Source organism: Poecilia mexicana, unplaced genomic scaffold, assembly GCF_051168715.1.
Source record: "Poecilia mexicana isolate PSO_F unplaced genomic scaffold, ASM5116871v1 scaffold_5, whole genome shotgun sequence".
Classification (NCBI taxonomy): domain Eukaryota; kingdom Metazoa; phylum Chordata; class Actinopteri; order Cyprinodontiformes; family Poeciliidae; genus Poecilia; species Poecilia mexicana.
In genome coordinates this window covers 28,614,628-28,629,543 of record NW_028263374.1, presented here as the reverse complement: position 1 = coordinate 28,629,543, position 14,916 = coordinate 28,614,628, and the positions used below count along the sequence as shown (strand labels likewise).

The following is a 14,916-nucleotide window of genomic DNA, read 5'->3' as shown; positions in this document are numbered from 1 at the left end:
TACTCAACAGGTTGTTGCTAGATAACCAAAGAGTGGTGAGTTGCTAGGAGTGAGTTGGTAAATTCCACCAACCTACGGTATCTTAACTGACAGTGAAGTTGAGCAGCTAATCTCTAATCCACCATGTTTTACCATCTAAGTGAAGGATTAATTTGGTTTTAATTACTTCTTACACTTTTTATGATCGTTTCTTTGTTTTGTATTTGTGTATTGATTGTATTTTGTGTAGTTAAGTCATTTTAACCTTGTTCGTATAGCCTTTGTTTGCCTTTAGCAAGACAAATTGATATTGATCACATGTCTGTTGTGATATCAATCATTGATTATCCAGCCCTACTGTATGTTGAATATTTATGAATGACTCGGTATAATCTGTTTGTTTTTTTATTTATTTGCAGTCCGTTTGACAGCAGTGAGAGGATGAAGCCGCTGTCCGTTAGCAAGCAGTCGGTGTCAAGCAGGAAGGGTTCGGTTTACAGCTGGACGGCACCGAATACGCCTTCATTCACAGAAAAATACTTTATAGTGAGTACAACAAACAAACTACATGGGAAAATGAAAATATTATATTTCATACTGTTAAGAAACACGTCTTTTTATTTCATGATGTAATAATTTATTTCACGTTCCTTCATGAATTATAAACTGTCAGCTTCGCCAATCAAACTCAACTCAGTGGGCGGGGCTAGAAGAAATCCTGACGTCTGATTGGCTGCTTCAAACAGCAACTCAAGACAACTCCCAAGTTTTCTATTATATGTTAAAAATTAGCTTTAAAATAAAATTGATATATTTTGAGACACATACATTACTATATAAAATTATTTCTATATTTTCATTTTTAATAAATTAATTACATATTTAAATTATTTCACAAGCTATTTTTATTGCAATTTGGCACTCTCACTCTTACACAGAGGGAAAACTAAACATTTGCCTCTTGTGGTTCAACTTTGTGTGAATGTTACCTGATTATTTTCAGTCGATGGTTCGTGAGCTGCAGGATCAGGAGGGATCCCTCCCGTCTCTGGTGGCTAAAAGTCGTTCTAGCAGAGGAGGCGTGTCGCTGCTCAGCTACCTGTCCGACACGTCACACACCTCCGCCACATCAGGCCCTCAAAGTCCGTTCCTTCCCAGGTAGGCTTCCAGTAAAGAACAATAAGTTTTCTTGAATGTAATAAAGTTTTAAAGAAGACCTATTATGAAAAATTCAGATTTTACACGTTTCCATTTGGGTTTTTACTTCTTCTAAAAACAGACCAAGTGTTTAAAAAAACAAAAAAAAAGTTTTGTGGCAATAAGTCGTTTCAAAAACCTCCTGATTAAGCCTCATTCAAAGGAGACAGCTGCGTTACCTAGCAACCCCAGCAGAGTTCCGCCCGTTACCTAGCAACCCCAGCAGAGTTCCGCCCATTACCTAGCAACCCCAGCAGAGTTCTGTCAGGGTTACTAGAGTTTTCTGTGATTAAAACAACCTTTTGATGTAAAATCTTCTTTCAGTCTCACTCGCGCTCACAGCTACCCGTCAACCAGCCTGGCAGGAAGTCAGACTCAGCTTTCCTTTGAAGAGGAAGAGGAGCAGCGCATTGAGGGGAAGGTGGACGAAGAGGAGTGGGGAGGCGTGTCGGAGACTTCATCAGCAGAAACAATTAAAACGACGTCTCATCTGGCCTTACCCAGGTGAGAAGGGAAGGGATTTACACTGCAAAAACACAAAATCTTAGTATTTGTCTAGTTTCTAGTATAAATATCGCTTATAGTGATTTTTCTTTTACTTTACCATGGAAATTGTTCCATAAAATAAAATTCTTTAATTGAAATGCATCTTTCCACCATTGCCATTCTATATCTAAATTTTTAAGTCTTTTCAGTTGTATTTGCTTTCTCGTTTTACAAATCTGTTTTCAATATAAAGTATGCACTTTGTACATTTTAAAATGTTGTACTTAATTATGAAGTTTCAATAAGTTTGTGAATGTTTGTGCAGGTCCAGCACTCCAGACATCCTGAGGAAGAATCCATCAGGAGAAACCGACACCGAGATGCAAAGTGCTGCTCTGCAGCAGCGAGTACAACAGGTAGGTGGCGCTGCATCGCCTTCAGATCCAGCATGATGGTGTACTGGAGAGACAACAAAAGGAGTAAATTTCAGCTAAGAAACTGACATTTTCGAGAAAACCTGGAAATATTGAAAAGTCAAAAATTGGGTAGGAAAAACTTTCTAGAAAAAATATGGAATCCTTTTAGTTTCAAAAGTAAAAAAAAAAAATAGAAAAATTTAGATGAAGCTCAGATTTTTTTTTTTGGAAAAAACATGGAAAAGGTTAGAAAACTTCCAAGTTAGAAAATTTCAGAGTTTTATCCAGCAAATTTTCAACTTTTCAAATTCAGAAATTCTTTAGATTAACTTCAAGAATGTTTAACACACATTTTCCTTTTCTTTTGTCTCTTGCAGGAATCCCCCAGCATCCCAGCTGTCTCTGAAGCTCCGTCCTCTCCGTCCTCTCTGTCCTCTCCCCCGGTCCGACCCGGGCTGAGCGGCGCCCAGAGGAGATCACAGACCGTCCGGCTGGCAGTCCTAATGGCAGAGCTGGAGAAATCGTTTGGCAGGGAGAGTGACGCTGAAAAGGAGCGGAGAGCTTTGGAGCATCAGATTCAGCACCTGGGAACCATCCTGAAGGTAACAGAGCATCAGCACTGAATGATCTGGACCAGAAACAGGCCTGATGTTCTGTTTCCTCCTGCAGAATGACCTCTCCCTGCTCCGGAGCTCCGCATCAGAGGAAACACTGGCTGTCGAGGAAGTCCTGGGCAGCTTCGACTTCCTGTCCAACGACTTCAACGCAGATGACGACACTTCCTGTTTGGGCAGCGTGAGGCTAAAAGACAGCGGGTGAGTTTACAGACGGACAAAATTTAAAATAACGCCACATTTCATCTGACTAGAGCTGAAATCAACAGTTTGAGAAGAAATATTATGGAAAACAAACTTAGTTGGAAGCTTCACATCGAATATATTAGAAATAAAACAGCAAAAAATTTTAAAATAACAGATTTAATAAAGGTTTTGTATATTATCCGCTCTTTATTTGTCATATTGCTCAGAAATATGGGGAAATATATATAAAAACAATTAACAGATTAGTTAAGTTATAAAATAATAGGGTTTCTAATAAAGTGGGATATGGTGAACCTATTAAATTGAAATACATTTTATTTATAAAAATACTGGAAATTGTGTAAAAAGCATTGAATAAAAATCCAGAAATGATTTAAGTTGAGAGTAAATATAATTTGATATTAAAGTAAAATCTAGATGCGTTTAAGTTATCGGTGTGAAACTTAAATTTGTCACAATTAATCAATTAACTGCATTTTAAATTAAAAGAATCTCAATAATTAATATTTGCATGATTTTTTTTTTGTTTCTCCCTCAACCAAAACTGGATGATAAATGTCTTGATTTTGGTGTTTTGGTCTCAACTTGCTCTCAGTTTTATTGACAGAAACTTCATAATTCACTTTATTTGTTTTATTTTGTTTTGTTTTTGTTTTATTTTGGATATTTAAAATGTCTTCCAATTTCAGTGTTGAATGTTCATTAGAAATTAAAGTCTGTTGATCTTTGAATATGTTCTTCCATTATTATGCCATTATATTAACCTAAAATGGTCTCAAAACAACAATGTTACCGTTTATCGCAATAACTTCTGGGACAATTTATCGTCCAGCAAAATGTGGCGTAATGGATGTAGTGAAACTCAATTAAATGATCTTAAATTATGTCTTAAATTGTTAAATTATAAAAGTTTACACAATTATTCAATTCAATTCGAAAATACTTTATTGATCCCAAAGGAAATGAAATTACGAAAATGTAGATGAATTTACCTGCAGCTGGTTCTGAGTGTTTCCGTTTCCTGTTTCAGCATCAGTTCGTTCCAGCAGAGCACACTGAAGAGTCTGGGCCTCCTGTCTGCAGGCAGCCAATCGTATTCAGAGGACGAGTTGGTCCTCACCCCACTGACTTCTGGGAACTGGGGTCTGGACCAAGCGCTGGAGACACACCTGGACATCTGCTGCATCCTGCTGCAGGTACGGGATCCTAACCCTGCCGCATTAGTCAGATTAAAGATTAAATTAACCACCAGATAAACATAAACAATTCAAAAACTAAAGATCACACATATGGAAGGCTGATCCTGCCAAAACTGGCAATAAATATGGAAATAAATAAATGTTATTAATGTGCCAAATATGGCTTGCAAAAAATAATTTCCCAATTTATTTGATTACATTAATTAATATAAGTTGTTTAATATATTATACATTGTGTAATATAAATTATCATTTTCAACAGTATTAATTTAAAAATATTTCTTCAATTTTATTTTATGTTTCTTTTCTTTTTCAAATTTTTTTCAAATATATTTACTGTTATTTTATTTCATTATTTCCAGAAATTTAATACTGTTGAAAAAAAATTTAAAAATGTGAAAAATAAATAAGAGAAAACTTAAACAATAAGATTGGAAATAAAATAGAAAAATAAAAAGTGATATTTTTAAATTAATACAGTTAAAAATGAAAAATATTAATTTATATTTGTTTAATCAAAAGGTTTGGGGAATTTTTTTTCTTGGATCCAATATTTTAGTTATTGTAGATGATAGGTACTTTTCTCGAACCTACATAAAAAGACCACAGACAACGTATATGAATTTCATAGACAAGCTTTTGCAAAAGGAAAACTCTCCATCAACAACCTCATCAGCCGTTCACAGAGAGTTCTGATCTGCTTTCACGTGAGCTCCTTCTTTTATTGTCAAAGAAAAACAGTCACAGGGGGCAGTCAGGAAAACAACAGAGGTCGTAAAACATTTAACCTAAACAAACTAGCAACTCAGTTCCAGGTGTGATATCTGATCTACGGTCTGAGCCCAGTTAAGCTCTAGGTCAAACTGTCAACAAGGAGGGAGGATAAACAAGAGACAAAATACGACTGCTCACAGGCAGTTAGGAGGTATTCTGGTTGATAAGAATTAAAGTCTGGGAAACACAGAGTTAAGTGTCTCACATAAAGATAAACAGACAGTCGTAACCTCCAGGTCAGTTTATACACACATAAGGAAGAGAACACTTTAAACTCAAAATCACAATAATACTGATTAACATTAGACTGAATATGAACTAAAGTAATAATGATAATACCAAAAAATATCTAACATTCCCCCCTTTTTATCATTTTACTATGTGTGTAAACTTTATGCAAAAGCCAAGCATAGAAAATAAAAGAAAAGAAAAGAAAAGAACCAATAAATGCAAGGTTTTTTTTTTTTTTTTTTTTCCTAAGCCAAACACAGAAAATACACAATGAATAAATGTAATATAATGAAATAAATGAAAATAAAAGAAACAGCAAAAATCAAATGCAGTTTTCTCATCACTACACCACTTGTTTCCACATTTTCGGTGTAGGAATCATTCAGCAAATGAATTTATCTGTTTATTGATTACAGAAATTCATCATTGTTCAGAAAATCGTCAGAAACTTGGAACAAGTCTTCTTCAGTCGTCTCATAAGATGCTTTTGCCAGCTGATAGTTGATAACAGTTGTGTTAACTGTTTTAAACATCATATGTCGTAGACAAGGAATAATGCAACTTGTGAAAAGACAGAACAGAACTAAAACAATCAGAACAGGTGTCACGAGCTTTAACAGCAAGGACCACCATGGTCCAGATGTAAGCCATGAAAGCAAATCAAAAGAGGATGAGCCGCGTGTTCCGCTCTCCACATACTGTTTTAAATCTTCCAGCTCGTATAGAGCGTCAGAAATAGTTCCTCCAGTTCCTGCTTCATCTGGCACAAAAGTACAGCACGTCGGGCCAATGATTTTGCAGACCCCTCCCTGAGGGGCAGTGAGAAAGTCCAGGAAAACACGGTTTTGCATAACCATGTTTCTCAGTTCAGTCAGTTCTTTCATGGTGCCATTGGCCAGCTGGTATGTGATATTGATTAGTCGCAGTAATCCGTACCTGTTTATCTCAACGTGGTCCCGAATCTCTCCTAGACCAACCCATGGAAAAAGGCTTTGCATGAATTTTTCTCCGCCGTTCCAAATCCTGAATTCCCATGGAACTCCAGTATGTGTTGTTAGGCCTCCCCATCTTTTGACCTCTGACATAACTGTTCGTTTGGAGCGGGTGTGTGGATCATTCTGTGCTTTCCTGATGAACGCAATCGGGTTGATTAGAGGTACCACAGCACACAGTCCTCCCCAATTTTTCGGCAAGAACATGTACGCTTCATTCCCGCATATGAAGTACCAGTCTGCCAACATCCGTGAGCCATAATCTCCTGGCACTATGGCGCTACACAGTGTTGTCACTTGTCTCCTCTTTGTCTTATGCGTGATGTTGAAACTCCTCTCCTGAAGCAGGTTGTCACAGTCTGGGTTGTCCTTCCAGACTTTGCAGTGTGGAGTCGCCCTTTGACCCCTGCAGGCTGTGCAGTCGATGAAATCCTGTGTCGGTTCGCAGTAGGTGTAAACTCTGTTACACAAGTTCCAGGGCAACGTCCCTAGAACAACATGTCCATTATTATAAACACAGTTCCTCAGAGATCCTGCTTTGGCTCCTGCTAACGAAATGATCTCTGGTATTTTCCATATAGTTTGTTGAGATGACGGAAAAGGAAGTACATCGTCTGCGAGTGAACAATTTAAAGATTGAAACAGTCCTTGCACAGCCTCTCCCATCCGGAGGTCAGCTGAATAGTCCTTCTCACGTGGTCTGTCTCCTCTTAGGGGTGGGATGCGGCGCGGTCTGGTGCTTAGAACATAGAGACACATCTGTTTGTCGTCAGTAATGTTACCTGGTCGGAGACCTGAGTTGTGTATGGAAACCGGCAGCTGCGCACACACGTAGCAGTTCACAGCATGTCCCTCATAAGCGGTTCTGTTCATCAGTTTCCACCACAGATTGGTACTGTAGTCGTGTGGGTGGAACTCAGGCTCGCTTCCTCCTCCAAACATCAGACATGCTGCAGTCACAGCGCAGTAGAAGATCCATCTGGCATATGGAGTCCCCATTGCTGCTGGGCGTGCAGAGATGTCAGAACCCCCAAACTAAAGGAGTGAGAATCTTAGCGTTTCTTCACCGGGTTTGAGACGAGCTACTACTATAAAGTAACTCCCCTTTGTACACCGGAAGCTCTCAGAAGAGCTCTCCTTCCTCTCTACTCCGACTTTTAGGGGTTTAACACTCTCTGCAGCTTGCAGTGACTGAGATGTATCCAGCTGGGTCTTTCAGCAATCTTTACAGCTGTTGGTGTGGTCATCAGCACTTGGAACGGCCCTTCCCACCGTGGACTCGCCCAGTTCTTTCGTTTGATGACCTTTATGTAGACCCAGTCACCAGGCTCTATCGGAGCGGCCTCCTGTGCAGGAAGAGAATCAGAAGGCAGTAAATTTGCACTGGACACTTCCTTTAGTTTAAGAGTCCTGATCATATAATCTGCTAATGTCTGTTCTTCATCAGCTTTTTGTAAGTCTGGAGCAAACAGAGGCAATCTGTAAGCTCTCCCATGAATTATTTCAAAAGGTGTTAGACCATCAGCTGTCGGGGTGATTCTCATATAGAGCTTCACTAAGTCTAAGCATTCTGGCCAGGGCCGGCCAGTATCTGCCATGCATTTTCTTAATTTGCTTTTCACGGTACCATTCGTTCTTTCCACCAGACCTGCACTCTGTGGATGATAGGCACAGTGGTTTTTCAATGTCATTCCCAAGTGTGTAGCTATGTTTTGTATCACTTGGTTTACAAAATGTGGTCCATTGTCACTATAGACAGTCTGTGGGATGCCATGTGTTGGGATAATAGTTTTACAAATAGCCTTAGCTACTGTCAAAGCATCTGCATGCTTTGCTGGAACTATTTCAACCCATTTAGAAAAAGCATCAATCATCACTAGACAATATTTATATGGCCCACTTTGTGAAAGTTCAATAAAATCCATATGCATGGTTTGAAACGGATAAGATGGTTTTGGGAACCCGCCTCGTTTTGGCCTTATGTTTCCCTGAGAATTGTATTTCACACAGACTGGACATGCAGTACAAAAATTTTTTAAGTAAGAATTTAAACCATATGTTGTGAAATGTTGTTGTATTATGGTTTCCATCCCCCCTGTTGACACATGGCAGCGCCCATGTGTCACAATCGCTGCTGCTTTAAATAAAGATTTAGGAAGGACTGGTTTGTTATTAACTTCAAAAATGTTTTCATCATTAATTTTCGCACCCTTAGTTATCCACATCCGTTTTTCAACCTGCGGTGCGTTGTCCTGCATGTCTTTTAGCACTGCTTTGTCTATCATTTGTTGTTCTCCTTCAGTCTGTGTTGAGAAAGTTCCTTTCCCATGCTTCCCTGCTGCAGCTTCTTTTGCAATTTTATCAGCTAGTCTGTTCCCATTTGAAACTTCATCTTGTCCTTTTGTATGAGCTGCGCATTTACATACAGCTAGTTTAGTTGGGAGTTGTATTGCTTGTAAGAGATCTTTAAGCAAAGATGCATGTGTTACTGGTTTCCCAGTAGATGTTGTCATTCCTCTACGCTCCCATTGTTTAGCAAAATAAAACAACGTAGAGAAAACATACTGGCTATCAGTGTACACCGTCAGGTGCTTGTCCTCAGCCAGTTCGCATGCCCTAGTCAAAGCAATCAATTCTGCTGCTTGTGCAGAATGAGTGCTGGAAATTCTTTCTGCTTCTATTATTTCATTTGGCAAAGCAACAACAGAATAACCTGTTTGGTTTTTACCCATAGGGTCCTTTGAACATGACCCATCAACAAACCAGACTTCTCCCATTGCTAATGGGGTATCCTGTAGATCTGGCCTAGGAAGCTGCATGTGCTCTGTAGCTTCTAGGCAGCTGTGTGGTGTTCCATCACAAGGTAATGGAAGCAAAGTAGCTGGATTCAGAATTGTACACCGTTTTATTACAATATGTGGTTGTGACAAAAGTATTGCTGTGTACGAAAGGTGTCGTGCTGGTGAGAGCAAATTCATTTTGCTCTGCAAAAGTAGAACATCTACAGCATGTGGAACTAACAGCTCCATTTTGTGAAACAAAACTATGTCAGCCGACATGTTTACTGCCAACGCTGCTGCACAGACTGCTTGCACACAGTCTGGTAAAGACTGTGCTACTGGATCTAACCTTTTTGAATAGAAAGCTAATGGTTTTAGCTTATCACCATGATTTTGTAGTAACACAGAGGTCATAAATCCATTCCTGCAGTCTACAGTTTGAACAAAGGTTTTTTTATAGTTTGGAAGAATCAAAGTTGTTGCCTGCATTAGTGCTTGTTTTAATTCAGTAAAACATTTTTCAGCTTCTGGATTCCAAATTATTTTGTCAGTCATAGCCATTGGGGTGCCATGAATCAAATCCTGTAAAGCCTGAGTTTTTTCAGCATAGTGTGGAATCCAGGCTCTGCAGTAATTGCAAAGTCCGAGAAAAGACATCATTTGCTTTTTAGTTTCTGGTTTAGGTGCTTCAGAAATTGTCTCTTTTCTCGCTTTTTGTATCTGCTTTCCCTCAGCAGAAAGTGTATGTCCCAAATAATTTACTTCTTGTCTCACCCACTGCAGCTTATCTTTGTTTACTTTGTTTCCTGTCTTACTGAGGTGGTGCAGCAGAGCGAGTGAGTCTGCTCTGCATGCTTCCTCGCTTTCAGATGCTATTAACAGGTCATCAACATAAATCAAGAGTTGACTTTTTTCTGATATTTGGAAATCAGATAAACAGACCATAATTGCCTCGCAAAATAAACTTGGGCTGTCCGCAAAACCTTGGGGTAATCTGGTATAAGTATACCCCTGACCTCTGTAGGTAAATGCGAACCAGAACTGTGAATCTGGATGAATGGGTACAGAGAAGAAAGCATTGCTGAGGTCAATTACTGTGAAGAATTTATTGCTTGGTTTTAGTGAGTTTAACAGCGTGTGTGGGTCTGGCACATTTGGTGCTCTCGTTTGAACTGCTTCATTGACTGAACGTAAATCCTGAATCATGCGCCAGTCTTTTTTGTTTGCCTTTTGAACAGGAAAAATAGGTGTGTTACAAGGAGAATCTGAACATTTTTTGATGATTCCTCCTTTTAACAAACCCTTGATTACTGGTTCAATCCCGTCCAGTGCTTCTGGTTTTAAAGGATACTGTTTTACCCTGGGCCTCCAGCTAGATTTTGCTTTGATTTGCACTGGGGGAATTGAATCAAGTAAGCCAACATCAGAGGGACCTTTTGTCCACAAGTTATCTGGAAGCTCAGCTAATTCAGCTTCCTCTTTTTCTGTAAGAAATATGTTCATGTGTCACTCAAATGCATGAACTTGAGCTGTGCCTGTAACAACTTCACAAAGTGATTGTTTCCAAACATCACAACTGGGGCTGTAGCTCCAACCATCTTCACCTTCTTTAAAATCAGTGGCTTCAGAAGCCATTTTAGTTCTGTTACCTACATCTGCCCATGTAATATTATGCGGCTTAAAAAGCGAGATGTGTGGGTTTGCAGGTAACTTATACAGCTCTTTTTGACTAGTCGGAAGGAGCACAGTCACAGCTGCATATGACCTTCGGTCTGTGAACATTTCAGTCACAGCAAGTGTCACAGGATTTGTTTCTAAAAACTTCTGCACATAATCATCCTGTGGATCATTTAGGATGTTCATTGTTACATGCAACTGATTGTAGTTCATTTCTGTTTCAGGTATGTCCAGTTGTCCTCGAGCCTCCCTAAGAAGCTTTTCTGGGACAAAAGGATTGTCAGCTGGCTTTAGATCATAAGAACAATAGATTTTTTCATCCTTATGAACTGTGTACAGATCAGAGTGTTTTAGTCTGACAGCCCTCATGCCATCTTGTACAGGGACTACTGCTATCCCTAGTTTTGTCATTAGGTCTCTACCTAACAGGTTTGTTGGACATTTAAGTGACATTACAACAGAAGCTTTTGCTTTAATTCCTGTTTCAGGATCTTTAAAAGATGTATTTTTTGACATATTTTCTCTATGTGTTTGTCCATCGGCAGACTTCACCCAAATGGACTCGTTTGTGGGGTTTACGCCTTCTATTTTAGTTTTTAGAACTGTTTTGCATGCACCGGTGTCACATAAAAATTCAACTTCTTCCCCACAAACAATCAGTGTGATGTAAGGTTTTTCTTTTAATGCATTTAACATATCCCAGGCTGCACATATGTCCACTATTTCATCCATTTGATCTAGTGGTAATTTTTGTTTGGGTGTGGCAGAGTCTAGTCATGCTGAGGAGTTAGATTTTTGTTTTTTCTCCCATCTGCCACCTCTATAGTCCTTTATGTTCTTTGCTTTACAATCTTTTGCCCAATGATTCGACCCGCCACAACGCCAACAGACATCTTTGTCTTGTGGTTTACGACTTAGGGGTCGCTGCCCAGGGTGACCTCCTTTGCCTCTGTTTCTCCCCCGGCCTCTTGAGGAGCCGTGGAAAAAGACAGAGGTGTCAACTTCTCCAAAATCCTCCAGATGAAAAACATCAGATCCTGTTTTTGGTTTTTTGACTACTTTTTCTGCATGACGTGCCCACGTCATCAGCTGTGGGACTGAGGCAGCATCATATTCAACCAGGTGTTTTTTGATCCAGCCCTCAATTTCAGGGCGGAAACTAGACATTAAAGCGTTTTTTAGTTGTTGTTGATATACGCTTTCTAGTCCTTCATCATAAGTGATCCCACTGTGAACTTTGAACTCCTTCTCAAACCGCAGACGAAAATCGTCCACGTCTTCTCCAACTTTTTGTTTAATCCCTGACAGATGACTATAATTTGCCTTTTTACGAAAATTTGTTCTAACTCTCTCACACAACGGATCCCATTGTGCTTTAAAAGCATCAGAGAGAGCAGGGTTTGCTCCTGGAGGGTATGGAATTGGAGCTAAAATATTATTATCAATTGCTTTCCCTGTATAATTTCCCCTCACTTTTGCCCAATCTTTTCCTAATGAGGACATGGCTGCTTCTCCTGCTTCTACCCCATTTAGTCTATATGAATGGATTAATCCAGTCATGTCTTCTATCCACTTATCGGGGTCTTCTGTTACAGGTGTTATTCCTTCTACAGCTTTTCTGGCCTCTTTTAAAGTCCAGGGTCTGAAAACATAAATGTTTTGCGGCTGACCATCTCTAGGATTAGGATTTGGGACCTCAATCATTGGATATTGTTCTGTCCCTTCAGGACTGTACATAACTCGAGGAGTTCTGTACTTTCTCAGATTATATGAATGTCCCTGACCACTTGGACCTGCACTTTCTTCATTGTATAATGGTGGTGGAGAGATTGGGAGAGGTGGGTAAATTTTGGTAGGTGTGAAAACTGACTCTGGATCTGTGGTCAGTTTGGCAGGTGGGGATCGTGTTAGAGTGAGAGTTGGAGGAGTTGAGGGTAAGGTTGCCTGCTTGCTTGGGGAAGGAGTTTGAACTGTTCTAAATATGGGCTCATTTTCTTCTGGTACTAAGACAGGAGCAGACGGAGCTGCTACAGCGGCCGGCGGAGGAGCAGTCGGCCGTACCTGCCCCCCCTCCTGCCCCGCTGGAGCATTCCATCTGGTCAACACCATTTCATTGTCTTCTGGCCTTACAAATAAGTTATTTGATTCTACAAGCTTTTTGTCTTTTACCTTTTTAATTTGTTCTTTCCTGTCTATGGCTGCTTTTAACCATAATTTAGCACACCTTAATTCATCCTCCTTTTTAGCCTTTTTTATCCCCTTTTTTCTTGCTACACTACTCTCCAAAATTCCCACAATTGTTTGCCATTGATCAATTTTTAGTTTTCCATCTATTTTATATTTCTTTTTCCATTTTTTCATGTGTACAATGCTACCAGGAAATCTGGACAGCATGTACTTCTCATCCCCATCGGGGCCCTCAACAAGTGAGGAATTACAAGAATTTGCATTTCCCATTATTCAACTTACTTGCAATTTGAGCTTTTATTTATTTAAATTTAGTCCAGATTCGTTGACTCCTAGGGAGTCCTATGAACTGGAGATCTTTTCAGTAGGCCAGCAATTAAAAATACCTTGTTGTGGTATTCTCCACTTCAACTCTTTTGAGTGGGAGAATCTCGCCTTTGCATCCACAAGAGGTTTGCTGCTTACAACCCTACTGTGTTATATGAGGTAAAATACTGAGCAGTATTTAAACCTCCAATCACTCTTTCACGCACACACACACATCAAAGCAGCAGACAAACCAGCAATGACAAGACAGCAAAATTCAAACATCCTATCTACATGAGGATTTACCCTTATGGGGTTTCCTCAAAAAGAGAAAGGTTCTAGCAACACTTCTCCTCTCCTGAGTACAGATTTTTAGTTAAAACGCTGTTTAACAAGGATTCTTAAACCTCAGAGTTTTAGTCAAATCGCTGTTTAACAAGGATTCTCAAACCTCAGAGTTTTAGTTAAAACGCTGTTTAACAAGGATACTCAAACCCCAGAGTTTTAGTCAAAACGCTGTTTAACAAGGATACTCAAACCCCAGAGTTTTAGTCAAAACGCTGTTTAACAAGGATACTCAAACCTCTAAAATAGCCATTTTAATTCACCTACGTTTCTGTAGTTTTCGGGTTGTCCAGTCGGATCTCGTCACTCCGCCGTTGGCAGACAAAGTCGGACATGTGTCGCTGGCCCAGCGAAGAATTTTGCTTCCTGGGTCTTTCTTTCCAGGTCCTGTTGACTCTGGCCGTGCACGGATTCAGCGCGTCTTCCTCTGCCTGACAGCGGGCGGGGAGAGATCCCGGGTTTCGGCACCAAATGATAGGTACTTTTCTCGAACCTACATAAAAAGACCACAGACAACGTATATGAATTTCATAGACAAGCTTTTGCAAAAGGAAAACTCTCCATCAACAACCTCATCAGCCGTTCACAGAGAGTTCTGATCTGCTTTCACGTGAGCTCCTTCTTTTATTGTCAAAGAAAAACAGTCACAGGGGGCAGTCAGGAAAACAACAGAGGTCGTAAAACATTTAACCTAAACAAACTAGCAACTCAGTTCCAGGTGTGATATCTGATCTACGGTCTGAGCCCAGTTCAGCTCTAGGTCAAACTGTCAACAAGGAGGGAGGATAAACAAGAGACAAAATACGACTGCTCACAGGCAGTTAGGAGGTATTCTGGTTGATAAGAATTAAAGTCTGGGAAACACAGAGTTAAGTGTCTCACATAAAGATAAACAGACAGTCGTAACCTCCAGGTCAGTTTATACACACATAAGGAAGAGAACACTTTAAACTCAAAATCACAATAATACTGATTAACATTAGACTGAATATGAACTAAAGTAATAATGATAATACCAAAAAATATCTAACAGTAGATTTATTGGTAATTTCATTAGGATTAGTCCTCCATACACAACCAGATGCATACAAAAAACTTTTTAAAAAAACCACTTATAAACTAATGCCTAATACCACAAAACGTTTTTTTAAATTATTATTCTGTTTCATTTTGCAGATAATTAAATGAATGAAAACAACATAAAAACAGCAGCCCAAATTGTACATTTGGCAGCCAATAAATTATTGTTTGTTTCCAGATGATGAAAACAAGCGACTTCAGTCTGTCTCGACGGGAGCTGCTGCAGGAGATGTCCAACCAGACCGCGGTTCTGGACAGAGTCAGCGGTCTGCTGCTGGAGAAGAGCGACAACATCACACCGAGAAACGGTCAGAGAACACGAAATCATTCTGCTCACTCCGTTTATTTAAAGGGGGCCTACTATAGGAAATTCACATTTTACGTTTTTATTCTTCCATTTGGTTCTCTACTGCTTCTAAAAACAGACCAAGCGCTTGAAAAAACAG

At 39.6% G+C, this 14,916-nt stretch overlaps 4 protein-coding genes across 7 annotated transcripts in view; 1 reads left to right on the top strand and 3 right to left on the bottom strand.

Annotated features, from left to right (window-relative positions):
- Positions 1-14,916, top strand: part of ripor3 (RIPOR family member 3) — a 47,088-nt gene that overhangs the window by 26,495 nt on the left and 5,677 nt on the right. For all 4 annotated transcript variants that reach the window (XM_015008708.2, XM_088005859.1, XM_088005858.1 and 1 more), the window contains 8 exons: positions 399-525; positions 983-1,137; positions 1,501-1,680; positions 1,988-2,078; positions 2,456-2,680; positions 2,748-2,893; positions 3,930-4,095; positions 14,649-14,778. In XM_015008708.2, the coding sequence (XP_014864194.2) occupies positions 399-525; positions 983-1,137; positions 1,501-1,680; positions 1,988-2,078; positions 2,456-2,680; positions 2,748-2,893; positions 3,930-4,095; positions 14,649-14,778 (1,220 nt within the window). The remainder of the gene's footprint in view (positions 1-398; positions 526-982; positions 1,138-1,500; positions 1,681-1,987; positions 2,079-2,455; positions 2,681-2,747; positions 2,894-3,929; positions 4,096-14,648; positions 14,779-14,916) is intronic.
- LOC148159786 (uncharacterized) lies at positions 5,534-7,414 on the bottom strand. Its single transcript, XM_088005862.1, has 2 exons — positions 6,134-7,414; positions 5,534-5,592 (listed from the first exon to the last, which is right to left on the bottom strand). Exons 1-2 carry the CDS (start codon positions 7,092-7,094, stop codon positions 5,534-5,536), a joined length of 1,020 nt encoding a protein of 339 aa, XP_087861988.1. The 5' UTR covers positions 7,095-7,414.
- LOC148159785 (uncharacterized) lies at positions 10,382-11,248 on the bottom strand. Its single transcript, XM_088005952.1, has one exon. It carries the CDS (start codon positions 11,246-11,248, stop codon positions 10,382-10,384), a length of 867 nt encoding a protein of 288 aa, XP_087862078.1.
- On the bottom strand, positions 11,300-13,412 carry LOC148159784 (uncharacterized). The gene has a single exon (XM_088005861.1). The coding sequence runs from the start codon at positions 13,007-13,009 to the stop codon at positions 11,327-11,329; it is 1,683 nt and encodes a 560-aa protein (XP_087861987.1). The 5' UTR covers positions 13,010-13,412; the 3' UTR covers positions 11,300-11,326.

Excerpts from the sequence above, each read along its gene's own strand:
- LOC148159786 (XM_088005862.1), bottom strand. The coding sequence starts at position 7,094 with ATGGGGACTCCATATGCCAGATGGATCTTCTACTGCGCTGTGACTGCA. Across the intron at positions 5,593-6,133 it reads ACATACTGGAGTTCCATGGG|AAAAGCATCTTATGAGACGA; the intron begins AATTCAGGATTT and ends CTATCAGCTGGC.
- LOC148159785 (XM_088005952.1), bottom strand. The coding sequence starts at position 11,248 with ATGTTAAATGCATTAAAAGAAAAACCTTACATCACACTGATTGTTTGT.
- LOC148159784 (XM_088005861.1), bottom strand. The coding sequence starts at position 13,009 with ATGGGAAATGCAAATTCTTGTAATTCCTCACTTGTTGAGGGCCCCGAT.